Source organism: Schistocerca gregaria, chromosome 8 (assembly GCF_023897955.1).
Source record: "Schistocerca gregaria isolate iqSchGreg1 chromosome 8, iqSchGreg1.2, whole genome shotgun sequence".
Classification (NCBI taxonomy): Eukaryota; Metazoa; Arthropoda; class Insecta; order Orthoptera; family Acrididae; genus Schistocerca; species Schistocerca gregaria.
The window spans coordinates 319753986-319780362 of record NC_064927.1 but is presented as its reverse complement, the minus strand read 5'-3'; the positions used below and the strand labels follow the sequence as shown (position 1 = coordinate 319780362).

At 38.8% G+C, this 26377-nt stretch overlaps 1 protein-coding gene across 7 annotated transcripts in view; it reads left to right on the top strand.

The window, feature by feature from the left end:
• Window positions 1–26377, top strand: part of LOC126284259 (small G protein signaling modulator 1-like) — a 263420-nt gene that overhangs the window by 179159 nt on the left and 57884 nt on the right. For all 7 annotated transcript variants that reach the window (XM_049983066.1, XM_049983065.1, XM_049983060.1 and 4 more), the window contains 2 exons: window positions 21970–22062; window positions 24168–24283. In XM_049983066.1, the coding sequence (XP_049839023.1) occupies window positions 21970–22062; window positions 24168–24283 (209 nt within the window). The remainder of the gene's footprint in view (window positions 1–21969; window positions 22063–24167; window positions 24284–26377) is intronic.

Sequence of the window (26377 nt, the reverse complement as noted above, 5' to 3'; positions counted from 1 at the left end):
CAGATTCAACTAAATATGTAGTGACAGCCCTTTAGAAACAAAGCATTCATACAACTTACATTAATTTGGTGAAGAATGTATAGAGCATTTCACAGTTCTTATTGCAGGCTTCTAGAGGTTTTAGAGGGGACTTGGTATATAATTTTTTGGTAAGGAACCCATGTCCAGAAATGTAGCATTTGGATATAAAATAAGTTTGAATATCTAATCTCCCACTTTACAGTACCTTACCTAGTGACAGAGCAGCACAACACAGGTATCAAGGAAATTTTCTGGATCACTTCAGTTCATAATATACTATATTTCTCAGACTGTGATAATGGTTGTGAAAAATTTGTACTTTCTCTACTAAGAGGGGTGATCTGTGTGCATGGGGTACAAATACAGCATGTGCATTGAATGGCAGGGTAACCACATGGAGCAGCCCTTGTAGAGCACATAGATCAGAGCTCATTGTCTCTACTGTGTACATACTGTGAAGTGAGAGATTTGAAAGTGATTCAATCTTCAAATTTATTTTATGTCCAAAAAGACATTTTCAGGCAAGGGTTTCTTATCAAAACTTTTTCTACTAATTTCCCCATATTACCCCTAGAAGTCTTTAGTAGAAATTGTGACACAACCTGTATGTATCAGTGACATCCATTAGACTTGTGTCGGAGAAATTCAGAAATGGAAAAGGAGTCAGAAAGTAAATTCAGTATCCTTGACAGTCCAAGAAGAAGTTGCCATATCCCTAAACTGGGGAAAAAGGAGGCAGAAATGCTAACAGAATCTATCTGAACCACTTATGTTTTGCTGATAACATTGAACTGTTTTTCTCTAGTGGAGATAAATTACGGCAAAAAATAAAAGAAATTAATAAAACAAGTTTGACAGCAGGCCTGATAATATAATAAATCATCATCATCATTTAAGACTGATTATGCCTTTCAGTGTTCAGTCTGGAGCATAGTCCCCCTTATAAAATCCCCTATTCAGTGCTAACATTGGTGCCTCTTCTGATGTTAAGCCTATGACATCAAAATCATTCTTAACCGAATCCAGGTACCTTCTCCTTGGTCTACCCCGACTCCTCCTACCCTCTACTGCTGAACCCATGAGTCTCTTGGGTAACCTTGCTTCTCCCATGCGTGTAACATGACCTCACCATCTAAGCCTCTTCGCCCTGACTGCTAAATCTATAGAGTTCATTCCCAGTTTTTCTTTGATTTCCTCATTGTGGACACCCTCCTGCCATTGTTCCCATCTACTAGTACCTGCAATCATCCTAGCTACTTTCAAATCAGTAACCTCAACGTTATTGATAAGGTAACCTGAATCCACCCAGCTTTCGCTCCCATACAACTAAGTTGGTGAAAAGATTGAACGGTGCACAGATAACTTAGTCTTGGTACTGACTTCCTTCTTGCAGAGAGAGAAGTTCATAGCTGAGTGCTCAATGCATTAGTTTTCCTACACCTCGCTTCCAGTTCTTTCACTATGTTGCCATCCTGTGAGAATATGCATCTTAAGTACTTGAAACCGTCCACCTGTTCTAACTTTGTTCCTCCTATTTGGCACTCAATCCATTTATATCTCTTTCACACTGGCATTACTTTCATTTTGGAGATGCTCATCTTCATACCATAGTCCTTAAATTTCTGATCTAGCTCTGAAATACTACTTTGCAAACTTTCAATTGAATCTGCCATCACAACTAAGTCATCTGCATATGTGAGACTGCTTATTATGTGTTCACATATCTTAATCTCATCCAGCCAATCTATTGTTTTCAACATATGATCCATAAATAATATGAGCAACAGTGGAGAGAGGTTGCAACCTTGTCTTACCCCTGAAACTACTCTGAACCATGAACTCAATTTAGTGTCAACTCTAACTGCTGCCTGCCTATCTATTTACAGACCTTTAATTGCTTGCAAAAGATTGCCTCCTATTCCATAATCTCGTAGAACAGACAATAACTTCCTCCTAGGAACCCGGTCATATGCCTTTTCTAGATCTATAAAGCACAGATACAATTCCTTGTTCCACTCGTAATACTTCTCCATTATTTGCTGTAACCTAAATATCTGGTCCTGACAACCTCTAAGAGGCCTAAACCCACACTGATTTTCATCCGATTGGCCCTCAACTAATACCTGCACTTTCCTTTCAACAATACCTGAGAAGATTTCACCCACAACGCTGTTTAAAGAGATACCTCTGTAGTTGTTATAATCTTTTCTGTTTCCATTTTTAAAGATTGGTGTGATTACTGCTTTCGTCCAGCCTTATGGTACCTGTCCCGACTCTCAGGCCATTTCAATTATCCTGTGTAGCCATTTAAGACCTGACATTCCACTGTATTTGATGAGTTCCGACTTAATTTCATCCATCCCAGCTGCTTTATTGCACTGCAATGTATTGGCCATTTTCTCCACTTCCTCAAATGTGATTCTATTTCCATCATCATTCCTATCCCATTGTACATAGAAATCTGAAACATTACTAATCGTATTTTCACCTACATTGAGCAACTCTTCAAAATATTTCCTCCATCTGCCCAAGGCATCAACAGGATTCACCAGCAGTTTTCCTGACCTGTTCAAAATACTTGTCATTTCTTTCTTACCTCCCTTTTGAAGACTGCTAATTACACTCCAGAATGGTTTTCCAGCAGCTTGACCAAAAATCTCCAACCTGTTTGCAAAGTCTTCCCAAGATTTCTTCTTGGATGCTACAATTATCTGTTTGGCTTTGTTTCTTTCTTCAACATAACTTTCTGTATCTACTTTAGTTCTAGTATGCAGCCATTTTTGATACGCCTTTTTTTTCCTTTTACAGGATGCCTTGACTGTGTCATTCCACCAAGCTGTTTGCTTCATCCTACCTTTACACACCACTGTTCCAAGACATTCTTTAGCCACTTCTAGTACTGTGTCTCTGTACCTTGTCCATTCCTTTTCCAATGACTGTAATTGACTACATTCAACTAATTGGTACCTTTCCGAGATCACTGTTATGTACTTGTGCCTGATCTCCTTATACTGATGTTCCTCCACTCTTATCCTCCTACATATGGACCTGACTTGCTGCACTTTCGACCTCACAATACCAATTTCACTACAGATTAAATAGTAATCAGTGTCATCAAAGAATCCACTGAATACATGTGTGTCCCTCACAGCCTGCCTGAAATCCTGATCTGTTATTGTACAGGGTGTTACAAAAAGGTACAGTCAAACTTTCAGGAAACATTCCTCACACACAAATAAAGAAAAGATGTTATGTGGACATGTGTCCGGAAACGTTTAATTTCCAGGTTAGAGCTCATTTCAGTTTCGTCAGTATGTACTGTACTTCCTCAGTTCACTGCCAGTTGGCACCATTGAAGGAAGGTAATGTTGACTTCGGTGCTTGTGCTGACATGCGACTCATTGCTCTACAGTAATAGCATCAAGCACATCAGTACGTAGCATCAACAGGTTAGTGTTCATCACAAACGTGGTTTTGCAGTCAGTTTACAAATGTGGACTTTGCAGATGCCCATTTGATGTATGGATTAGCACAGGGCAATAGCCGTGGCGCGGTACATTTGTATTGAGACAGATTTCCAGAACAAAGGTGTCCTGACAGGAAGACATTCGAAGCAATTGATCGGCATCTTAGGGAGCACGGAACATTCCAGCCCATGACTTGCGACTCGGGAAGACCTAGAATGACAAGGACGCCTGCAATGGACGAGGCAATTCTTCGTGCAGTTGATGATAACCCTAATGTAAGCATCAGAGAAGTTGCTGCTGTACAAGGTTACGTTGACCTCATCACTGTATGGAGAGTGCTACGGGAGAACCAGTTGTTTCCATACCATGTGCAGCATGTGCAGGCACTATCAGCAGCTGATTGGCCTCCACGGGTACACTTCTGTGAATGGTTCATCCAACAATGTGTCAATCGTCATTTCAGTGCAAATGTTCTCTTTACGGATGAGGCTTCATTCCAACGTGACCAAATTGTAAATTTTCACAATCAACATGTGTGGGCTGACGAGAATCCACATGTAATTGTGCAATCGCATCATCAACACAGATTTTCTGCGATCATTTGGACAGGCATTGTTGGTGATGTCTTGATTGGGCCCCATGTTCTTCCACCTACGCTCAATGGAGCACGTTATCATGAGTTCATACGGGATACTCTACCTGTGCTGCTAGAACATGTGCCTTTACAAGTACGACACAACATGTGGTTCATGCACGATGGAGCTCCTGCACATTTCAATCGAAGTGTTCGTACGCTTCTCAACAACAGATTCGGTGACCGATGGATTGGTAGAGGCAGACCAATTCCATGGCCTCCACGCTCTCCTGACCTCAACCCTCTTGACTTTCATTTATGGGGGCATTTGAAAGCTCTTGTCTACACAACCCCGGTACCAAATGTAGAGACTCTTCGTGCTCGTATTGTGGATGGCTGTGATACAATATGCCATTCTCCAGGGCTGCATCAGTGCATCAGGGATTCCATGCAATGGAGGGTGGATGCATGTATCCTATACTGTGACAGTATAGGCGGCTTTTTTCGGATATGTCTGTGTCCATTTTGATGTCCAGAACACGCTGGTACAGTGTAAACTAATATAGTTCGTGTGAAAGTGTTCTGGACATCAAAATGGACACAGACATATCCGAAAAAAGCCGCCTATACTGTCACAGTAAGTAAAAACTAAATTTACATCCAAATCGACAGATAAGCTATAGTCATGGCGATACATTAAAGTATGACGCATCTTTCTGCCATAGAACCAGCACCCAGCATTATGCTACTACCAGTAATGATGTAACTTCCCGGAACCTCCCGAAACCATCTGAAGATGAACCTGAAAAGGGTTGAAAACCGGTTTTAGAATAAAGCATTATTATTTCAAAAAAGTGACTGGTTGCAGTTGTGTATAACTTATTTACATTCAATATACAGTAACGGTTCTAAACTATCCGTAATGGATAAGCATATTCTAAAGAATATTACAATTACAAATTTATATAAAAATATCCTACTACTGATATCATGCTTCAGAAGCTAGAGCGTATGGATGAAATGTAAAACTATTTCCTGACATGAATCTTTTTGCTTGCAGTAGGCCTAATAGGCATTTGATATTGGTACTTCATGATTAAATTTTGTCGTGTTATAGAAATGACCATTTGTGTCAAAACAGTGTCATTTATTCAGTGAGTGTTACAGTTGCTGCAATATTAGGCAGACATATTTCGTGTTATCTAGCAGACAGTGACAAAATATGTGTAATCAGTTCGAGAAACTACACCAGTATTGGGTACTATTTGTATTAATAGCTTTTTCAGTATTAGACAATGAGATTTGGTATTTTCATGTAGCAACATATTTGACAAACTTTGATGAGCTAATAGATTCTTTCCCGAAAGGAAACACGCCATGTAAAGCTGTACTAAGGTTAGTGAGAAAAGCAATCTAAGGACTTATGTTTTATCCTATATTTAATTTTATTTCACACAAAACATCAAGTTATTAGCTAACAGGCAATAAAGAGTGCAAATTTTCTGAAGAGTTCCTGTTCTCCCTGTTACAAATAATCCCATCCAGTATTTATTGTCAATTGTTTTTTTTCCCCAACTGGAGCAGGTTGTCAAACTGACCAACTGGGAGCAGGAGGAGAGGGACCACAGGACAGTTTAATTTCCATTGTCCTGAATTTAGGTTGATGTCACCCATTATAAAGTGTTACATGTTTTAGTTCCACAGAGTGAAATATAGTGATGTGCGATAGAAGAATGCTGTGTGAAGAGGTGTGGCATTGCACTTTGGCACATTTAAGACCAAATAATACGTCTTACATTTCCTCTAACACATATGTTTTATGTATCATACTGTTCAGAAAGATGTGCGCTACTGATTTTTTACATTTTTGGCATCCTACTTGAAACGTTCGAGGGAGGAGGGACGCCACCTTCTAGTATTGCCCTGGTTCAGAACAATTGTAGATCTGGGGCAAATCTACAGAGCAGTCTTCAGTTGTAATGGGGAGGCAGGTTGTCTCACATGACCCGTGTTTGTTTAGTGATTTTGCCGTTTCCTTTTCTTTTATTGCTTGCACGTCAAATGAAAAGAAAATGGATTTCTGTGACTGGGAGCTATCAAGTGAATTAAAATACATTTAAACAATTATGGAAGGCTAAAATATGTTGTTAGTTTCAAATTTTATTTTATTTCTCCTTTCTGACAGTCAAGCACTAATCACACTGCAGAACAATGAAGTTATTTTTCTTGATTTGCTAATGAAATTGGGCTTCTATTAATCTTTTCCATTGAACCAGCCAGTTTATTGCCAATTTATTTAAAATGGAGTGTTTAATTTGACACTATTGGCAAGTTTCAACTGTTCGCTGTATTTCAGGTGCACGTTTTCATGTTCTAACACATATGGCATTATGCCATAATAAGGAACCAAACATGAGATAATACAGTACTGGTACTCCAAGAAAAATTACATCTTAATCTGGACATACGAATTAGCACTTCAAGTCAAATTGTGCATTTTAGTATGGTTCTCGAAATTCTCGTGCTCTTGGAGTGTCCTCTAATGTCTTGTTTCTTTTATCACATCATGTAAGATCTTTTAATTGTTTACATGTACGAATTTACAGGCTTCCTGTGTCATCGTAGCTGCACAAGCGCAGTGACGCTTGTTATCTGGCCCTCTCTGACAACCTCTGAAACGAACCTGTTTCTAACTGGTCATGGGAAAATATTGTGAATGGTGGTTTGAAAAGCGTTACTTTCAAAGTAAATTTCCTTTTATGCAAGATGAACTATGTGCTAGAATGCAGGATGAATTTCTTAAATCACAGAGGTTTGGGCTCTAATTTAAAAATGATGATTTAGAATAATTTCGAGCCCAGAAGATCTGACATTTTTGTGTCGTTCTTAATAATTTTAAGGGCACATTTGTGTGGTGTATCTTAAAGTGTAACACGCATAAACAGAGGCAACATTATATGTGAAAGCTTTCCTTTTTTTGTAGCAACACTTCGTATATTAATTTAAACCATTAACTTTTCCTATTTGTGTGTTCACGTTACTTTTAATATACACTGTCGTCGGCTGGCGAGATCACATGACGTGAGCTATGACTGGCTTACAAAAGCGCATCACAATCTCTATTTCAATGCTTTGGAAAATAACATGTGGTGTTTGGTGGAGTTTGAATTTACTTTTAAAATACGAAGATATACAGTATACATGTTGGTGCACGTCAGACATCTTCCCAAAACCTGTTTTGTTCCCTGAGTTTCCTCTTCTAAAGTGCTGGGAAATTCTACACAGGTGTATCAAACAATAACCATTCAAACGACTGATAAATTTTACAGTTACAAGGAAAAGTATACTCTCACTTAACACAGAAAAAGTGTATTTTCACCCTGGAGGAAGTGTACTTTTAACTGGGACTTACAGGAAAGATCCAGGAATTTTTTTCCTCATCCATGTATACTCCCTGAAGTAGCTGAATGATACATTCAAGACCAGGATAATACTGGGTAACAAGTGGTGTTACCCGAAGTTGTTTTTTGGAAGGGTCAGCAGTACCAGGACTGGATGTGATGGTCCAGGGAATCTGATTTTTAATTAGGCTGTTGGGATAATTATGTCCAGTGAAGGCTGAAGTGAGAGTGGTGGTGGTTTACTGCTGTAAAGAGTCTGTATTGGAACAAATACTTTGCCTCTAATACCAAGGCTGTATGGGAAGTTATGTTTGACATGGAAAGAATGGCAATTGTCAAAATTTAAGTACTATTGTTTGTCAGTAGATTTGATGTAGACGGAAGTGTGTAGCTGGCCTTTGGTGAGGCTGAGATCAACATCAAGGAAAGTGGTATAGGATTTGGAATAGGACCATGTGAAATTTAATCGGTAGAACCTATTTAGAGATTCAAGGAATTTTAACAGCCCAGCCTCACCATGAGTCCTTACAGCAAAGATGTCATCAATGTATCTAAACCAAACCAGGGACTGAAGGCTTATGGGTTTCAGGAAAGCCCCCTCCAAGCAACTGATGAAAAGGTTGGCATAGGAAGGAGGCATCTTGGTTCCCATGGCCGTACTCCTTATCTGCTTGTATGTATGTCCCTCAAAGGCAAAGTAATGCTTGGTAAATATAAAGTTGATTAAGGTGAGCAAGAAGGATGTCATAAGCTTGGAATCAGGTGGACGTTGACTGAGGAAACATTCAGTAGCAGACAAACCAGGTATGTGGGGGATATGGTATAGAGAGAGATGCCATAAATGGTGTCAAACAAGGTGTGTGGTGGAAGTGGGATAGCCACAGATTTAAGATGATATAGGTATTGGTTGGTATCTTTAATATAGGAGGGAAGTCTTTGTACTGCGGGGGTTGCAGGTGTTGATCAACTAAGGCAGATATACATTCGGTGGGTGTTTTGAATCCAACAAGGTGAAGGACCTACTTTCCTGTACTGGAAATACCACTTCACAGCCCAATCCCAAAACACTTCCAACGGCAAACTGACATTGAACCCTGACTTTAACTGTTCTGACCACACTCCCAATTTGATCCACCAACTCTACCTTGGAATCATTCCTTCCAAGTCTTGCGAGAAGTCTTCACATCCATCATTTCTTCACAACCTTTCCTCAGTTTCCTACAAAATGACCCTAACCTGTCCTATGGAGAACTCCAGGCTCTATGTTCCCTAAAAGCTGACGACTCCACTATTATCTTCCCAGCAGACAAAGGAACTACCACTGTGGTTGTTGTTGTTGTTGTGGTCTTCAGTCCTGAGACTGGTTTGATGCAGCTCTCCATGCTACTCTATCCTGTGCAAGCTTCTTCATCTCCCAGTACTTACTGCAACGTACATCCTTCGGAATCTGCTTAGTGTATTCATCTCTTGGTCTCCCTCTACGATTTTTACCTTCCATGCTGCCCTCCAATGCTAAATTTGTGATCCTTTGATGCCTCAAAACATGTCCTACCAACTGGTCCCTTCTTTTTGTCAAGTTGTGCCACAAACTCCTCTTCTCCCCAGTTCTATTCAATACCTCCTCAGTAGTTATGTGATCCACCCATCTAATCTTCAACATTCTTCTGTAGCACCACATTTAGAAAGCTTCTATTCTCTTCTCGTCCAAACTATTTATCATCCATGTTTCACTTCCATACATGGCTACACTCCATACAAATACTTTCAGAAATGACTTCCTGACACTTAAATCTATACTCGATGTTAACAAATTTCTCTTCTCCAGAAACGCTTTCCTTGCCATTGCCAGTCTTCATTTTATATCCTCTCTACTTCGACCATCATCAGTTATTTTACTCCCTAAATAGCAAAACTCCTTTACTACTTTAAGTGTCCCATTTCCTAATATAATTCCCTCAGCATCACCTGACTTAATTCGACTACATTCCATTATCCTGGTTTTGCTTTTGTTGATGTTCATCTTATATCCTCCTTTCAAGACACTGTCCATTCCGTTCAACTGCTCTTCCAAGTCCTTTGCTGTCTCTGACAGAATTACAATGTCATCGGCGAACCTCAAAGTTTTTATTTCTTCTCCATGAATTTTAATACCTACTCCGAATTTTTCTTTTGTTTCCTTTACTGCTTGCTCAATATACTGATTGAATAACATCGGGGAGAGACTACAACCCTGCCTCACTCCCTTCCCAACCACTGCTTCCCTTTCATGCCCCTCGACTCTTATAACTGCCATCTGGTTTCCGTACAAATTGTAAATAGCCTTACGCTCCCTGTATTTCACCCCTGCCACCTTCAGAATTTGAAAGAGAGTATTCCAGTTAACTTTGTCAAAAGCTTTCTTTAAGTCTACAATTGCTAGAAACGTAGGTTTGCCTTTCCTTAATCTTTCCTTTAAGATAAGTCGTAAGGTTAGTATTGCCTCACGTGTTCCAATATTTCTACAGAATCCACACTGATCTTCCCTGAGGTCGGCTTCTACCAGTTTTTCCATTCGTCTGTAAATAATTCGCGTTAGTATTTTGCAGCTGTGACTTATTAAACTGATAGTTCGGTAATTTTCACAGCTGTCAACACCTGCTTTCTTTGGGATTGGAATTATTATATTCTTCTTGAAGTTTGAGGGTATTTTTCCTGTCTCATACATCTTGCTCACCAGATGGTAAAGTTTTGTCAGGACTGGCTCTCCCAAGGCCGTCAGTAGTTCTAATGGAATGTTGGCTACACCCGGGGCCTTGTTTCAACTCAGGTCTTTCGTTGCTCTGTCAAACTCTTCACGCAGTATCTTATCTCCCATTTCGTCTTCATCTACATCCTCTTCCATTTCCATAATATTGTCCTCAAGTACATTGTCCTTGTATAAACCCTCTATATACTCCTTCCACCTTTCCGCCTTCCCTTCTTTGCTTAGAACTGGGTTTCCATCTGAGCTCTTGATATTCATACAAGTGGCTCTCTTTTCTCCAAAGGTCTCGTTAATTTTCCTGTAAGCAGTATCTATCTTACCCCTAGTGAGATAAGCCTCTACATCCTTACATTTGTCCTCTAGCCATCCCTGCTTAGCCATTCTGCACTTCCTGTCGATCTCATTTTTGAGACGTTTGTATTCCTTGTTGCCTGCTTCATTTACTGCATTTTTATATTTTCTCCTTTCATCAATTAAATTGAATATCCCTTCTGTTACTCAAGGATTTCTATTAGCCCTCGTCGTCTTACCTATTTGATCTTCTGCTGCCTTCACTACTTCATCCCTCAGAGCTACCCATTCTTCTTCTACTGTATTTCTTTCCTCCGTTCCTGTCAGTTGTTCCCTTATGCTCTCCCTAAAACTCTGTACAACCTCAGGTTCTTTCAGTTTATCCCGGTCCCGTCTACTTAAATTAGCACCTTTTTGTAGTTTCTTCAGTTTTAATCTACAGTTCATAACCAATAGATTGTGGTCAGAGTCCACATCTGCCCCTGGAAATGTCTTACAATTTAAAACCTGATTCCTAAATCTCTGTCTTACCATTATATAATCTATCTGATACCTTTTAGTATCTCCAGGCTTCTTCCATGTATACAACCTTCTTTTATGATTCTTGAACCAAGTATTAGCTATGATTAAGTTTTGCTCTGTGCAAAATTCTACCAGACGACCACCACTGTGGTACTTGACTGAAAGGAGTCTGAAAGGAGTATATTAGCGAAGGTCTACGCCAGCTGTCTGACACCTCTACTTACAGCATCTGCCAAAATGATCCCATCCTTGTAATTTGAAAGTCCTGCAGTCCTTCTTAAAATCTCCGTGCCCCTTACAAGGACTTACACTTCAATCCATAGAACCTTTTCCCCACCCTAAGCATGCAGCTGCGCCTTTTACCTTTGTCTTAAGATCCACAAACCGAGTTTTCCAGTCTATCCTTTAGTTGTTGGCTTGAAAGCAGCCACAGAACGTATGTCGCCTTAGTTGATCAACACCTGCAATCCATAGTACAAAGACTTCCCTCCTATATTAAAGATATCACCTGAAATCGATGCTTGTCCGACTCCCACCACACAACTTGCTTGTCACCATTGATGCCATCTCCCTTTATACCAACATTCTCCAAGTGCATGGTCTGTATGCTATTGAACATTTCCTCAGTCAACACTCACCTGATTCCAAGCCTATGACATCCTTCGTGCTCACCTTAATCAACCTTATACTTACTTTACCTTTGAGGGGCAGACATACAAGCAGGTGAGGGGTACAGCCATAGGAATGAGGATGGCTCCTTCCTATGTCAACCTTTCCATGGGTCACTTGGAGGGGGCTTTATGGGATCCATAAACCTTCAGTCCCTGGTTTGTTTTAGATACATTGATGATATCTTTGCTGTATGGACTCAGGGTGAGGATGACCTGTTAAAATACTGATGTTGATTTCATCCTCACTGAAGGCCCTCTACTCACTTCCATCCACATCAAACCTACTGACAAACAACAGTACTTACATTTTGACAGTTGCCATTCTTTCCATGTCAAACATTCCTTCCCATACAGGCTTGGTATTAGAGGCAAAGTATTTGTTCCAATGCAGACTCTTTACAGCAGTAAACCACCACCACTCTCACTTCAGCCTTCACTGGACATAGTTATCCCAACAGTCTAGTTCAAAAGCAGATTTCCTGGGCCATCAGATTCAACCCTGGCACTGCCGATCCTTCCAAGAAACAACTTCAGAGCACACTACCTGTCACCCAGTATTATCCTGGTCTTGAATGTATCATTCAGCTACTTCGAGAAGGCCATGATTTCCTAAAATCATGCCATGAAATGAGATCCATTCTGTCTCTGATTTTTCCGACCACACCTTGAATAGCTTTTCGTCGCCCTCCCAATCTCCACAATATCCTTGTCAGACCCTACATTCCTCCTACATCCATCTACCTACCCTATGGCTCCTACCCCTCTGACCACCCTTGCTGCAAGGCTTGCTCTATGCACCCTCCTACCATCGCTTATTCCATCCCTGTAATTGGCAAAACATACACCATCAAAGGGAGAGCCACCTGTGAAACATGTTATATACCAGCTGTTATGTTAACACCATTTGGCCCTTTACGTTGTCATAACTACCACATATCCTGTTGCAGACCATGCTGTACAACATGACAGTCATAACCTCAGTGCCAGTTTCACCACACGTGCCATCTGGATTCTTCCCCGAGACAGCATTTTCTCAGAACTCCTCATGTGAGAACTAGCACTACAACATGTCCTTGGTTCTCACCACTCACCTGTCCTTAATTAATGTTAATTCCTTCCACCTCAGCATTTATTCACAGCAACTTCTTCTTTCACTCTATTTTAGCTTTTCTACATCTTTCATTTTCTGACTTGAATACAGCTTTGCCCAGGAAGTAATGCATCAAAATTTTTTTCCCAGCCAATAGCAATGCTACGAATGTGAAATGTTATGTATTTATTATCTGAAGTCTCTTGAGGGAGCACAATAAGTTTCTATCAGTTCTCACAGATAGTGTAGCTGCAGGACAGTTTAAAAATGGCATCTGTAAGTGATGTACATTACAAGCAATATGCCGTCATTAAACTTCTCACTGCAGAGGAACAAACTGTGAGGAATATACACAATCACTTGTGCAAAGTCTGTGGAGCATCTGCTGTCGACAGAAGTACAGTTAGTCACTGGGCACAGAGGGTGAGGTCACCAGAAGGCAGTTCTGTGGAGCTCCATGATTTGCAGTGATGGGGAATCCATCTACAGCTGTCACACCTGACATGTTGCAATGAGCTGATGATGTCATTTGTGAGGACAGATGCTTTATGATATGGCAGGTGGCACTGCATCGGTCAATCAGCAAAGGCAGTGTGGATGCAATTATTTTCACTCTTGGATATTCAAAAGTGTGGTCATGATTGGTCCCATGGTGTCTAATGGTGGATCACAAGTCACACAGAAAAAATATTTGTCTTGATTTGTTTTAACATTTTGAATCTGAGGGGGGAGGCCTTCTTCTCCTGGATTTTGACAGGTGATGAAACCTGAGTTCACCATTTTGAGCCCAAAACAAAATGACAGTCGATGGAATGGTGCCATTCTCACACCCCACAGGAGAAAAAATTCAAAGCAACTGCTTCCACCTGTGAGGTCATGATCATCATGTTCTGGAACTGTGAAGGTGTGATTCTCATTGATGTGATGCCAAGAGGTGGATCATTACTGCAGAATCATATGTCAACACGTTAACAAAACTCAACATGCACTTCTGGTGAGTTTGGTGCCACAGAAACCCAGGAGATGTTTTGCTGCAACATGATAACACTCATCCCCACACAAAACTGAGGACTGTTGAGCACATCACAAAACAGCTTTTTACAATGTTACCCCATCCGCCCTACAACTCTGACCTAGCTGCCTCGGACTTCTACTTGTTTGGACCATTAAAGGATGCCATTTGCGGAAGGCATTTTGAGGACGAGGAGGAGGTGATTAACACAGTGAAGCACTGGCTCCACCACCAGGATAAGAATTGGTATCAACAAGGCCATACATACGCTTGTTTCGCACTGAAGGGAGGCCATAGAACAGGATGGAGATAACATGGAAAAATAGTGTATGTAGAGAAAACACCATTCTTCCATGTGTGTAATTCTAATTATGTTCAATAAAGAACTGTTGAAGAAAAAAATGCAATGTATTCACTTAGCATTTCACTTGTATTAACTTATGCAGAATGTTTTAGTATAATCTCTGTCTTGCATATTACCCTCCCTTCCACCTTTAAGCTCTCAAGTTTTCAAATTTCATCCAGTCAGTCCCCAACAATCAGTATTTCCTTCTCATCCCGTCCGGTAAGTCTCTCCTGACATGGGGTTCTGGGTGACTTTTCTGAACTGTACCCCTTTCTCTAAGCCTCCCCAGTCCTTTTCCTTCACCCCTCTTCCTTCCCCTTCCACTCTTCTGCCAGAAGAAGGAGCCACTGGCTCTGAAAGCTTGTAAAAGTTAAATCCTTTTATGTGTGTGTGTGTGTGTGTGTGTGTGTGTGTGTGTGTGTGTGTGTGTGTGTGTGTGTGTGTGTGTGTGTATCTCCTGCTCTCACGGTGTGAGTAGATTTTTTATCTATCTGTTTATATTATTCTATAAATAACTCATTATTTTTGTTGTTGTATTAGCATAAATGGCCATCATTCCATCTTACGTAATCCTCTTGTCTGTCTTTGTTGTTGCCTATCTTGTTGAAACTATTGTCTGTTTTCTACCCTTTGTGCTATTATTCTGATCATTTATTTATCTGTACTTCCCTGATTAATCAATACTTTGCCACTACAACTTTTCTGGTAGCAGTTTATGTGCTTGTAAATGGGCCCAATATTATTTGCAAATTTGCATGTAAGAATTCCACCATTATTTATAATTTGCTTACAGTTCACTACACTGCAGGATATTCTCCCAATCGTCTCTCGCTGATTTATTATCAGATTTGACAGCTATTATTTTTCCTACCCTCCACTTATCCCGTTTATATGCAATTCTTGCACATTTTTGTTCATCTCCTATGACTTTCTCTTTTCATTGGCCAGGTTTTAAATTTCGTCTCCTTTCATGACTTTGCCTATCGTGGGGTGTTTTTCTTTTTTGGGCAATCACTTTTTCAGATCATATAGATCACTCTTGTGATGAGAACTTCTCACACACCCATTGTCTGTTCTTATGATTTTCATGTGAATTTTTCCAATTTTTTTCCCGGTTTCTCTTCTATTTTTCTATCTTTTTCCACCCTCTGCCCCTTGTTTTTGCTACTCCCACTATTTCTAAAACTCCAAATCGTCCTCTATTGCCATGATGAATCCCATCACATATTACATCTATTCTTTTTGAAAACATGCATTTGCACAATCAAAATTAAGGTCCCACATTTTGTTTCTTGAAACCTGATGTCCCTTGGAGTTATTTCCAAAGCCCTAACATTGTAAATCCCTGTTTCTGGATGTAGTCCTACTCTACAGATTCAAATACAGCAATATCTTGCACTTACCCAACTAATCTGTGATCTACACAACTCATCTGTCAGTTTCCATTGCACAAGACCTCTCTCCTTCTACAAAATCCTGCAGTTATGTTTGACCGAGCAAGGTGGCGCAGTGGTTAGACACTGGACTCGCATTCGGGAGGACAACGGTTCAATCCTGTGTCCGGCCATCCTGATTTAGGTTTTCCGTGATTTCCCTCAATCGCTCCAGGCAAATGCCGGGATGGTTCCTTTCAAAGGGCACAGCCGACTTCCTTCCCAAATCCGATGAGACCAATGACCTCGCTGTCTTGTCTCCTTCCCCAAACAACCCAACCCAATCCCTGCAGTTATATTTCCTTTGAATGGTATCATCCACTGAGCCCACTTCAGACTGCAACAACATGTCAGACTTCACCTCAAAAACCTATTCCACCTCATCTTAAACTACCTCAATAGTGGTGTTTCCCTTCCTGCCCTCTGCAACTCCCCAAACAGCCACACCATCAACCATCGCTCCTCTACTACAGACTGAGCATGGCCAACCTTCTTAACATCCCGCAGCCTTCACCACTGCCTACCAGACCTGCAATAATCATAATCATAAGAACCAGTCACAACAGTACAGTGTTCTCAACCTCTCATCGAAAACACTATCCCCCATGAATTATCTGTATGATCCAAGGGTCTCACTTTCAGTCCTAAACCTGCATTTAACGATGCTGCTTTGATGAAGGACGTATATGTAATGTCAACTGGAAACATCACTTTGCAACCCAGTCCCAAAACCTTTCCCACAGCAAACCTTGAAGAATTCCGACCATGATCCCAACGTGATCCACCACCTCAGAATCATCCTGTACAAGCCTTCCAAGAATTCCTCATATCCAGTATTGCTTCCCAACTTTCCTCAAGTCACTACAACATGACCTTAACCTCTCCTATGCAGAACTCCAGGCTCTACATTCCCTAAAAGCTGGTGACTCCATCATTATCCTCCCAGCAGACAAAGGGTATACCACTGTGTAAGTTAACTGACAGAGGTATATTAGTGAAGGCCTACACTAGCTGTTTGACAGCTCTACTTACAGCATCTGCCATCAATATCCCATTCCTGTGATTTGAATAGACCTGCAGTCTCTCCTAAAATCTTCAGACCTCTTACACCTCAAACCATAGAACTTCTTACCCCACCCAAACCATGCACCCCCACCTTTTACCTTAGTGCTAAGATCCACAAACCTAGTCATCCTGGCCATCCTATAGTTGCTGGCTTCAAAGCAGTTGATCAATACCTGCAAAGACTTTCCTCCTATATTAAAGATGCCAACCATTTCCTTTATCGTCTGAAATACATGCCCATCCCACTCTCAAAACATGCCTTGCTTGTCATCATTGATGCCATTTTGTGGGATGATAAGCCTTCAGCCCCTGGTTTGTTTTAGATAAATTGATAATATCTTTGCCGTGTGGCCTCATGGTGAGGCTGATATGTTAAAATTTCTTGAGTCTCTATATAGGTTCTCCCAGTTAAATTTCACGTGGCCCTATTCCAAATCCTATGCCACTGTGCTTGATATTGATCTCATCCTCACCAAAGGCCAGCTACACACTTCCATCTACACAAACCTACTGGCAAACAACTGTACTTACATTTTGACAGTTTCCATCCTTTCCATGTCAAACGTTCCCTCTCATATAGCCTTGGCATTTGAGGCAAATGTATTTGTTTAGATGCAGACTCTTTACAGCAATAAACCACCACCACTCTCACTTCAGCCTTTACTAGACGTAGTCATCCCAACAGCCTACTTCAAAAGTGGATTTCCTGGGCCATCACAACCAATGCTGGTACTGCTGATCCCTCCAAAAATAAAACTGCAGAGCACACCACTTGTCACCCTGTAGTACTCTGCTCTTGAATGTACCAATCAGCTACTTCGACAAGGCTATGACCCTATGCTTTTTCTGCACCCATCTCCCTACCCTAAGCCTCCTACCCCTGTGACATTCCCTTTTGCAAGACTTGCTCTATGCACCCTGCTACCACTACCTATTCTAGCCCCGTAACTGGCAAAACATATATTGTCAAAGAGAGAGTCACCTGTGAAACAATGCATGTCATATACCAGCTGTTATGTAAATACTTTTCAGCATTTTATGACGGCATGACTACCACCCAGTTATCAGTCAGGGTGAATGAGCAGGGGCAGAGAGTGCATACGGGCAGCACACAATATCCTGTTACAGAGCATGCTGTACAACATGACAGTCATGACCTTGATGCCTGTTTCATCACAAGCACCATCTGGATTCTTCCCCCAGACAGCAGTTTCTCAAAACTCCTCAGGTGGGAACTAACACTGCAACATGTCCTTGTTTTTCGCCACCCGCCTGGCCTTACTTTACAGCAATTCCTTCCATTTGAGCATTTATTCACAGTAACTATTCCTTTCTTCACTTCATTTTAGTTTTCTACATCTTTCATTTTCTGACTTGTCTATTTTTTGCCCTCCCCCATTCCACCTCTGTTACACACAATGCGTTTAGCTTTTCACTCTTATTAACTTGTGCGTGATGTATTAGTAGAAATCTGTGTCCTGTATTTTACCCTGTCTTCCACTTTTAAGTTCTAAGGTTTTATAATCTCGTCCAGTGAAGTCCCCAACAATTTTACTTTGCTTCTCATCCCATCCAATACTAAAAACCAACTTAGACAAAATATCAATGAAGTCACAGAAGCTGTTGATGCATTTTTATATCTTGGTCAGTGGAATACAACAGTTGATTGGACAACAAATAAAACAAACAGAGGGTTAAAAGATGTTCTTAAGCCCTTTTGCTAAATTAAATAGTTTTCCGAACTAAGCTTCCAATCTGAGCGAAAAAGAAATGTTACAATCAATGTTTACTTCCTTTTATGGTTTGTGGCAGGTGTTATTGACTTCCTCCATGAAAACCATTAAATACTCGATTTCTCAGAGAGCTATAGTGAGATGCATGTAGGTAATTGCTAATAGAAACAAATGTATCAGGGTAGTCTGTAGTGGAAGACGTAACTATTATTGTCATGAAGTTGTAATGATGATACACAGTCTGACAACTAGTTGCTAGGTGGGCCAAAGAATACTTTATTAGATTACAGGAGGTACAAAAAGAACGATGTGGCAGTCTAACGGAAGATGCATTTGCAACTTGGTGTGCATAAGGCTGAAGACTGTAAACTATGTAAAAGCCTAGAGGATGATTTTTATCTAGCAGTAGGCATCAAATGGTTGATGAGTATAGAGGCTCAAGAGAATATGAATGATTGAATGCAATTATACAGTGAAATAATAATAAGGAAAGAGTAAGAAATAATTGATGTCTCTCTTCATAGTGATAGAAACTTATCCATAAGATTAAAAGTCTCTTACAAATAACCGGAACAATTAGAAATGGAAACAAGAAACTAAGAGTACAGTGGAAACTCGATTAACCGTCATCTTCGGGACCGTGGTCGTGGCGGTTGAGCGAATAGACGGATAACAGTAACACTGTTTTCCTCCAAAACATAACCTCAATCAATTATTTTATGTATAGACACATATCACTCTCACAGTAATATAATAATATTTTGGAGCAAAAACAAATTAAACACGATTTTAATAGCAAATAAAACTAATTATTACATGATAAAAACATCCATACAGTAGCTACAAAAGTTGAAAAATATGTAATGTACAGTACTGTACTATAAACTTACAGATGAAATAGTTTATCTAGCTTGGAAATAGTCAGTCAATTTTTTCTGTCTTTGTGATGATTTAGCTTTCACTGCGGCAATATTTTGTATTTTTCGGAGCAGTCGTGCCTGCGTTGCATTAGCCTCTTCTTGACTTTCAAACCATTCTATACACTTGGACAGCATTGTTTCAGCCTCTGAATGGCTAATAGTTTGTTTTTCTTCATGGTTTGAACACTCTTCTTCATCAGCCCCTTCTTCTTCTTTGGTGGCTCTTACACTGGCAACAATTTCGTCATCACTCAAAATTCGAAAAACCCCGTCCACTTTGTCACACTCTAACCACTCTGATTCTTCTTCTGACATCAAAGTTGTTTTGATTTGTAAATTATTGCACAAACTGACCATCTCGTTAACTGTCACACAATCAGGTTTCTCTGATTCTTCACCTCTAGGTTGATGCCAAAGTTTATTCCCGTTCTTGAGATTTGACACTGACAAATCACTCCATGCATTGGCAACATTTAAAATGGCATCTTTAATACTGTAAGACCTCCAAAACTGTTTTACAGATGTTGATTCATCAGATGAGAGCAAACTTTCGATAAATATTTTTCTATAACGACGTTTCATGTTTTCGATGATTCCCTCATCCATGGGCTGTATAAGTGAAGTTGTGTTTCCTGGAAGGAAGAGACATGTTATGTTGCCGTCATCACTTTTCGTTTCACAAGTAGGGTGCATTGGGGCATTGTCTAATAGCAATAGCGCTTTCTGTGGCAACTTTCTTTCAGCCAAATGTGCTCTAACTTGAGGTACAAATTGTTTGTGAAACCAGTCAGAAAAAATTGATTGATCCGTCCAAGCAATCTTCTGGCCATAGTATTGTGCAGGGAGGGCATTCAAATTCAAATTCTTGAAGTTTTCTTGATTTCCCAATCACAAGTAGGGGTAGCCTATGATTGCCGGTTGCATTTGCGCAAATCATAGCAGTGATGTGATCTTTTTGTACTTTGAAACCTGGAGCAGCTTTTTCAGAGTGTGATGCTAATGTCTTTTGTGGTAAAGCCTTCCAATGAAGCCCAGTTTCATCATAATTGTAAACTTGCTCCCTAACAAGATTCAGTTCAGCCATTTTTTCTTTAAATTGTTCCCAGAACTCAGAAATTACAGAGCTATCCGCCCTGAGTATTTCTCCACTGATATCAAGTTGGCGAATGCCACAACGAAATTTAAACTTGTTGAGTCATCCGATACTTGCTTTAAAAGACGAATCACCATCAAGTTTGTTGTTCATTGCAACAGCCTTGGCCATTATTATAGGCCCTGAAAGTGGAATCCCCTGACTTCTTGCTTGAATAAACCATCAGTACATTGCAGTGTCCAATTCATCATATTCTGGAGGTTTCATTGTCTTTCTTGTTTGCACATCTCCATCCATGTTCTGCAATGTTGACACATGTTGTTCTATTTTATCAGCATCACGTTTTATATTGTTAACTGTTGTTCTTCCAATACCATAAATCAGTGCTACACTTGTCGCAGTTTCGCCCTTTCTTAAGCGTTTTATAATTTCAAGTTTTTGATTAAGTCCTAAAACAACATGTTTATGTTTTTCAGACATTTTATCAAGTCACTGTATCACACACACCTGCACCAAATACGGTAGTGTAAAATATTAGTCAATAAAGCTTATTCAAGTGGAAAACACATAACATGGCACAGCCCGCTAGATACACTGTGACAATTACAGTGTTCTCGCCACAACTGGAAACCGATCCAGTGGTGATCGTTGACTCACAAGTGAGACAAAGACAAGAAAAGAGGAGATGTGTTTGGACGTCAACTGAAGGTAATATTTTATGTACCATTCTATGGCGGGCGGGTACATTTACTTCCTACTAAAATAGAGTAAATAAATAAAGCAAACGCGTCACTGCACCGTAGAGCATTCTGTTATTACAGTATTATCATGCTGTTACAGCAGTGACGGTTATCAGAAACTGAATGTTATCAGAAACTGATGGTTTAAAGAGTGAGGGTTAATCAAGTTTTTACTGTAATTAGAACACACACACGAAAACACACACACACACACACACACACACACACACACACACACACACACACACACACACAAAAACTGGTGTCAAGTCTTATGAAAATAGTCATGGCAACCATAGCAAATGAAAAGTATGTAAATATTGATCACGAACATATATAAACAGCAACTCAGTGTTGAGTTTGGTTAAAGCTAAATGACCCATCCATCCCCATTCCCACTCCTACCTGAAATACGCTTTTCAGTTAATCAGGTAGTAGATAATATAATATAGTGCCATGTCCACATGTAATAATCATTTTAAGCTGGTAGTAGACAAAATAATATAGTGCCATGTTCACATGTGCTCACCTTCTAGTAGATCATCACTTTGGTCTTTTCATCCATCTACCAATAAGTTGTCAAGCTGTATGCCCAGTGTATCTTATCTGTACTATTCATAAAATTAAAGGAAACAATAGGTCTGTTACATCCTCCTTAAAAGGAAAAAAATTCCTAATTTCTAATCATGCTAGTTATGATCTAAAATTATCCTTGCAATTTGCCATTGACATGTCAACAATTTTTGTTTTTGGCACTTCAGAATAATATAGAAACTTATGAAGTTGTTTTACAACACAGTTTTCATGTGACTCAGATATGTGAGGTAATTTTGGATTATGTTTTCAGCAAAGACGGCAGCACAATCTGGAGCTGTCATTGTGACAACGAATCCATCACTTGACAGTGGCACACATTCAGATCCTCTAGCTGATGACATGGGTAAGCGTAACTTTCCCTTTGAAAACTGACATATCATACATATTGCATTGTAAGCCACTAAAATGTAAAACCTTCTCTAACATAAATAACAAAATGTACAGTTTTTGGAACTGACATAACAGTTTTTCTGATTAACATCAATTTACTGAAATTTCTTATTTTGTGCCAACACAAACAGCTGATCATCATCTTATGGTAGCCTGAATTGCTTCTTTTTTTTATATGGATTTTCATGAAGTTCTAATGAAGTTAATGACAAGTTTTTTTTACAAAGTGTTAAAACAAATAAATTTTTGTAATTTCTTTACTTCTATCTCAGTATGTGAACAATAGCTAACCAGGGTAAGCTTAAAGTTGGTTGTATTGTCTAAGTAGAGCTTCTGTCTTTTCTTATTTGTGTTCCACTGGTGTTGCCCATCCTCTGCTGTGTGTATAATGTACATTTACTCATATTTAATGCAACTGGGCCATATCATGCATGTTTTCTTGCAATATTTCTGTAACAAATAAACATAATTTCTCTGCTTACTTATTTTTATTAATTTCACACTAAACCTTGTGCCATATTTCTTAGTTGTAATTTACTCTGTGTGAAAACTTCTGCTTCAAATTATGTAAACTACAGTTTGACAAATGTAAATGTTAATTCTTGTAATTAGTTTTCTAAATGTGATTGTGAATCATGAGTTCATGAAGAATATTAGTATTTGATATGAACTGACCTATGTGATATTTTTTCTGTATTCTTTTCATATCACAAGTGGTCATCTTTTACTCTATATTAATTTTTTCCAAATATCACAGAATTGTTTTTGTAAAGTGTTAATTGATCTGAATTTATGTGTATTCCCAATGGCTTTCCCCACACTCACGCCACCATTGACAATCAAGAATACACACAAGAAAGAGAGAGAGAAATCTCATTTGATTTAACTTGCTGCACTCAACACTAGTGAAACTTCTGTGCAAGTACCAGCCAAGAAATGACAACTGGGCTCTGCCTTTAACTGTTCCAAAACCTAGGTGTAGAGTTTTAAATATGTTTATCGGCGATACCTGGAATTTTTTTGGTGAAGATAAGTACAGCCTACCATTGAATCTCCATGCAATTGTATGCAGCTATTAAATTTATCTCTTCTTAAAACAACACTTTGGTGAATGTTTTTTCCATTAACTGAATACACACACTTCACAGCCAAACATAACATAAAACAAATGTGGTAATGGTGCATGTTAAATGGGTCTCTCCATAATGTGTGTGTGTGTGTGTGTGTGTGTGTGTGTGTGTGTGTGTGTGTAAAAGGTGGGTTCATTGAACATGTGTAGTGTGAAAAAGGGAAATGAATGTTAATTGGTTTCCTATCCCCTTTTTTCTGTGCTCTATTTAAGTTGTTAAAATACTGTGTTATTTGACTAATGCTATAAACTTTTAGATATTTCTTTCAGATACTGCAGCTATTCGATTGTACATTGCAGTTTACTTTGGGTATTGTTTTGTGTTTCCCATTTTAGAATTCCACCTCATAGGCAATTACACCTTTTATGCCTATACTACTTGTGCACACATTTTGTTGTATATTTCAATTCACATAATTTAATTTTTATCACAGTTCAGTTCATTTATATTTCTTGATCACAAGTAATGGCAGTTCTTTATATAGAGTTTTGTGCAGACATGAGGGGAAAAATTGAGGAAAAGTGAGTAAAGAACACTTCTGGTAACTTTCCCATTGGATACTGGGTTCTAAAATCCATTGTGATCATGGTGCAACAGTGACTAAGATTCTGTTTGTCTTTGTTATTTTGAAATGGTTATTCAGAATCAAATCATGGCCTTGTAAAAATGTTTATTTCCATCTGCAGAAGACTCACATGCTTCCAGTTTTTACCTGTATGGTGTTCTTTATAGTGTATTTGATGGACTTATTATTAATGGGGTGATTATGCTTACTGAACTATGATTTTTGTATTTGAAGTGAAGTTAGAAGTAACCAAGTAACATACAGGTATCTTAAAGACGAAATAGGCAGACTTCATTAATATGGTTTATAAAACAAAGTTGAAGGTTTTCATTTACATAGTTTTGTTTCTTATTTTGGTCACAGGGGAGAGAACGCTTGAAACGCATCCTGAAGAACACGATACTCTTGCTGTAGAAGAGGAGGAGTCTGCCCGCTCTTCCTGTGTATCCCCAGCGAGTTCACAAGGTGGAGTCTACTCGGTTGGTATTTCCAAATGTATTTTCTTCTCACCAACATTTCACTTGTATCTCCAACTACACCAGGTGCTTCTGTTTCATCTTTACACTTGACAAAAACACAAAGGCCTCACCTGAGACCAAGTCCATTTTGAATCAGTCTTTTATAACAATCTTCCCAATGAATGTTCCACCGTAATCTGTAGTTTTGATTGTAATATTGAAAGTTACACTGCTTGTTAGAAGTTTGTTATATTTGTATCCATGTTCATAGTTCCCTTCTATTTTTTGAGGTATCATTACTTGTTGTCCATTGTTGGTGTACCATTTCAGCAAACTGATTTTTATTTCTGAAATGATATACTGCTGTGCCTCCTTCATTGTATTTTATTCTCATAATTTGTTTCCTGCTATATTTCTATTATTTTGCTATTTTATTACCACCTTTTATATCAAGGGGATTCAGAGTATGCAGCCCTTTTATATGTTAATGCCGTTTTAGTGGAGGTGCAGAATTTTAGGATTTTTCTGTGTTCACATAAATGTGAACATTATTTCAAATATGTAAATGGGTTTCTAATTTTGTTCCTTCATTTTGAATTATTAAATTATCTACATAGTTTAACCAAATGAAATATCACTCCTTAAAGGGCACCATATTTGCTGTTGATTGTATAAATGATTTATCTCACAACTGCAACTTTGGCCTTATATCATTGTTTGCTGTAATTTTTTTCAATCCTTTACTTTTTTTGTGCAGGTGGTTGAGCCAGGATAGGTGCTTATAACAGTATGTATTATTGTAACCCAATTAATTCTCCTTGCCATCAAGTAGGCTACTAATATTAACCAGTAGAGTGATGACAGTAGCAAATAATAATATGTACACTGGCTGAGACAAATATAATTATAATTAATTGAAGTTGAAAGATAATTATCCAGTGCTATTAAAATTCATAGAGGTTGTTGTCAATATATTACAGCTTTCACATATGTTTCTTTGAGCTCAGTAGTAAATGTAAAATAGAGCACTATATTTGTCAGAGGACATTTTAAATATACTTGGTTGGTTTTTCAGATGTAATGTAGTGTCAACTTTGTGATTGAGAATACAATATTAGGTTCAGTCTCGGGAAAATTAACCAATACCCTGGTTCTTGACATCTCAGATTTTGACAGTTTTTGTACATAGCTAGTAACAGTTCTCTGCATGACAAATCCGACATTAAATTTTTTGGGCCTTTCATTTTTTCAGTTATTCATTTGTAAAGTTTCCAAAATTGTAACACTTTGTCACTTTTGAAACCTTAAAAAATCATATCTCGAAAAATATTTGACTTACTGAGCTAAATTTATCATTTTATTCAGTTTCTTAAAAGCTATAAAATATGTTCTACAACTATATTCATAACTTTGATGAATTTTCCTAAAACATTTTTTTAATTCTTAAAATTTCAGAATCAAATTTTTTGCACTTTGGAAAAAAATGTAACTTATTTTAGTCACACACTATTTGTCAATGTGTGCCAAATATTGTGTGATATTACAGTGGAAACATATTAAAATATATTGTATTTTACCGGTATGTGCAGCATCCATCACATAGTCATTAGGACTTTTGATTTATTACTAAGTTGTAATGGAAACCGTTAACCAGCAAAACCCAAATAAGGTTATCTATTTTTTATTTGTTGTCAATAAATGTATTATGTTATTACAATAATACATTTCAGTTTTAATACAGATTTGGCTTTCTCATGTTACCTGAAAATACTCTAACGTATACCATAACATATGCTCACTAAAGACGATGGATAATTTATTTAATGGATCCTTTATTTTGTAGGTGTTACTATTTAATATTGTGTTATTTAGTGCACTGCAATGAGAAACTTTCTAGTCACCTTCAACATGTGATGACACACTTACTGTCTCAGATAAGATTTATATTGCAGTCTTCTTTCAAATGATCGAGCACGAGGAGGCACCTTGGTTAGCACACTAGAGTCATATTTGGGAGGATGACAGTTCAAATCTCCATCTGACCTTTCCAATTTTGGTTTCCGTGATTTCCCTAAATTGTTTCAGGTAAATGCAGCGTGGTTCCTTTGAAAAGGG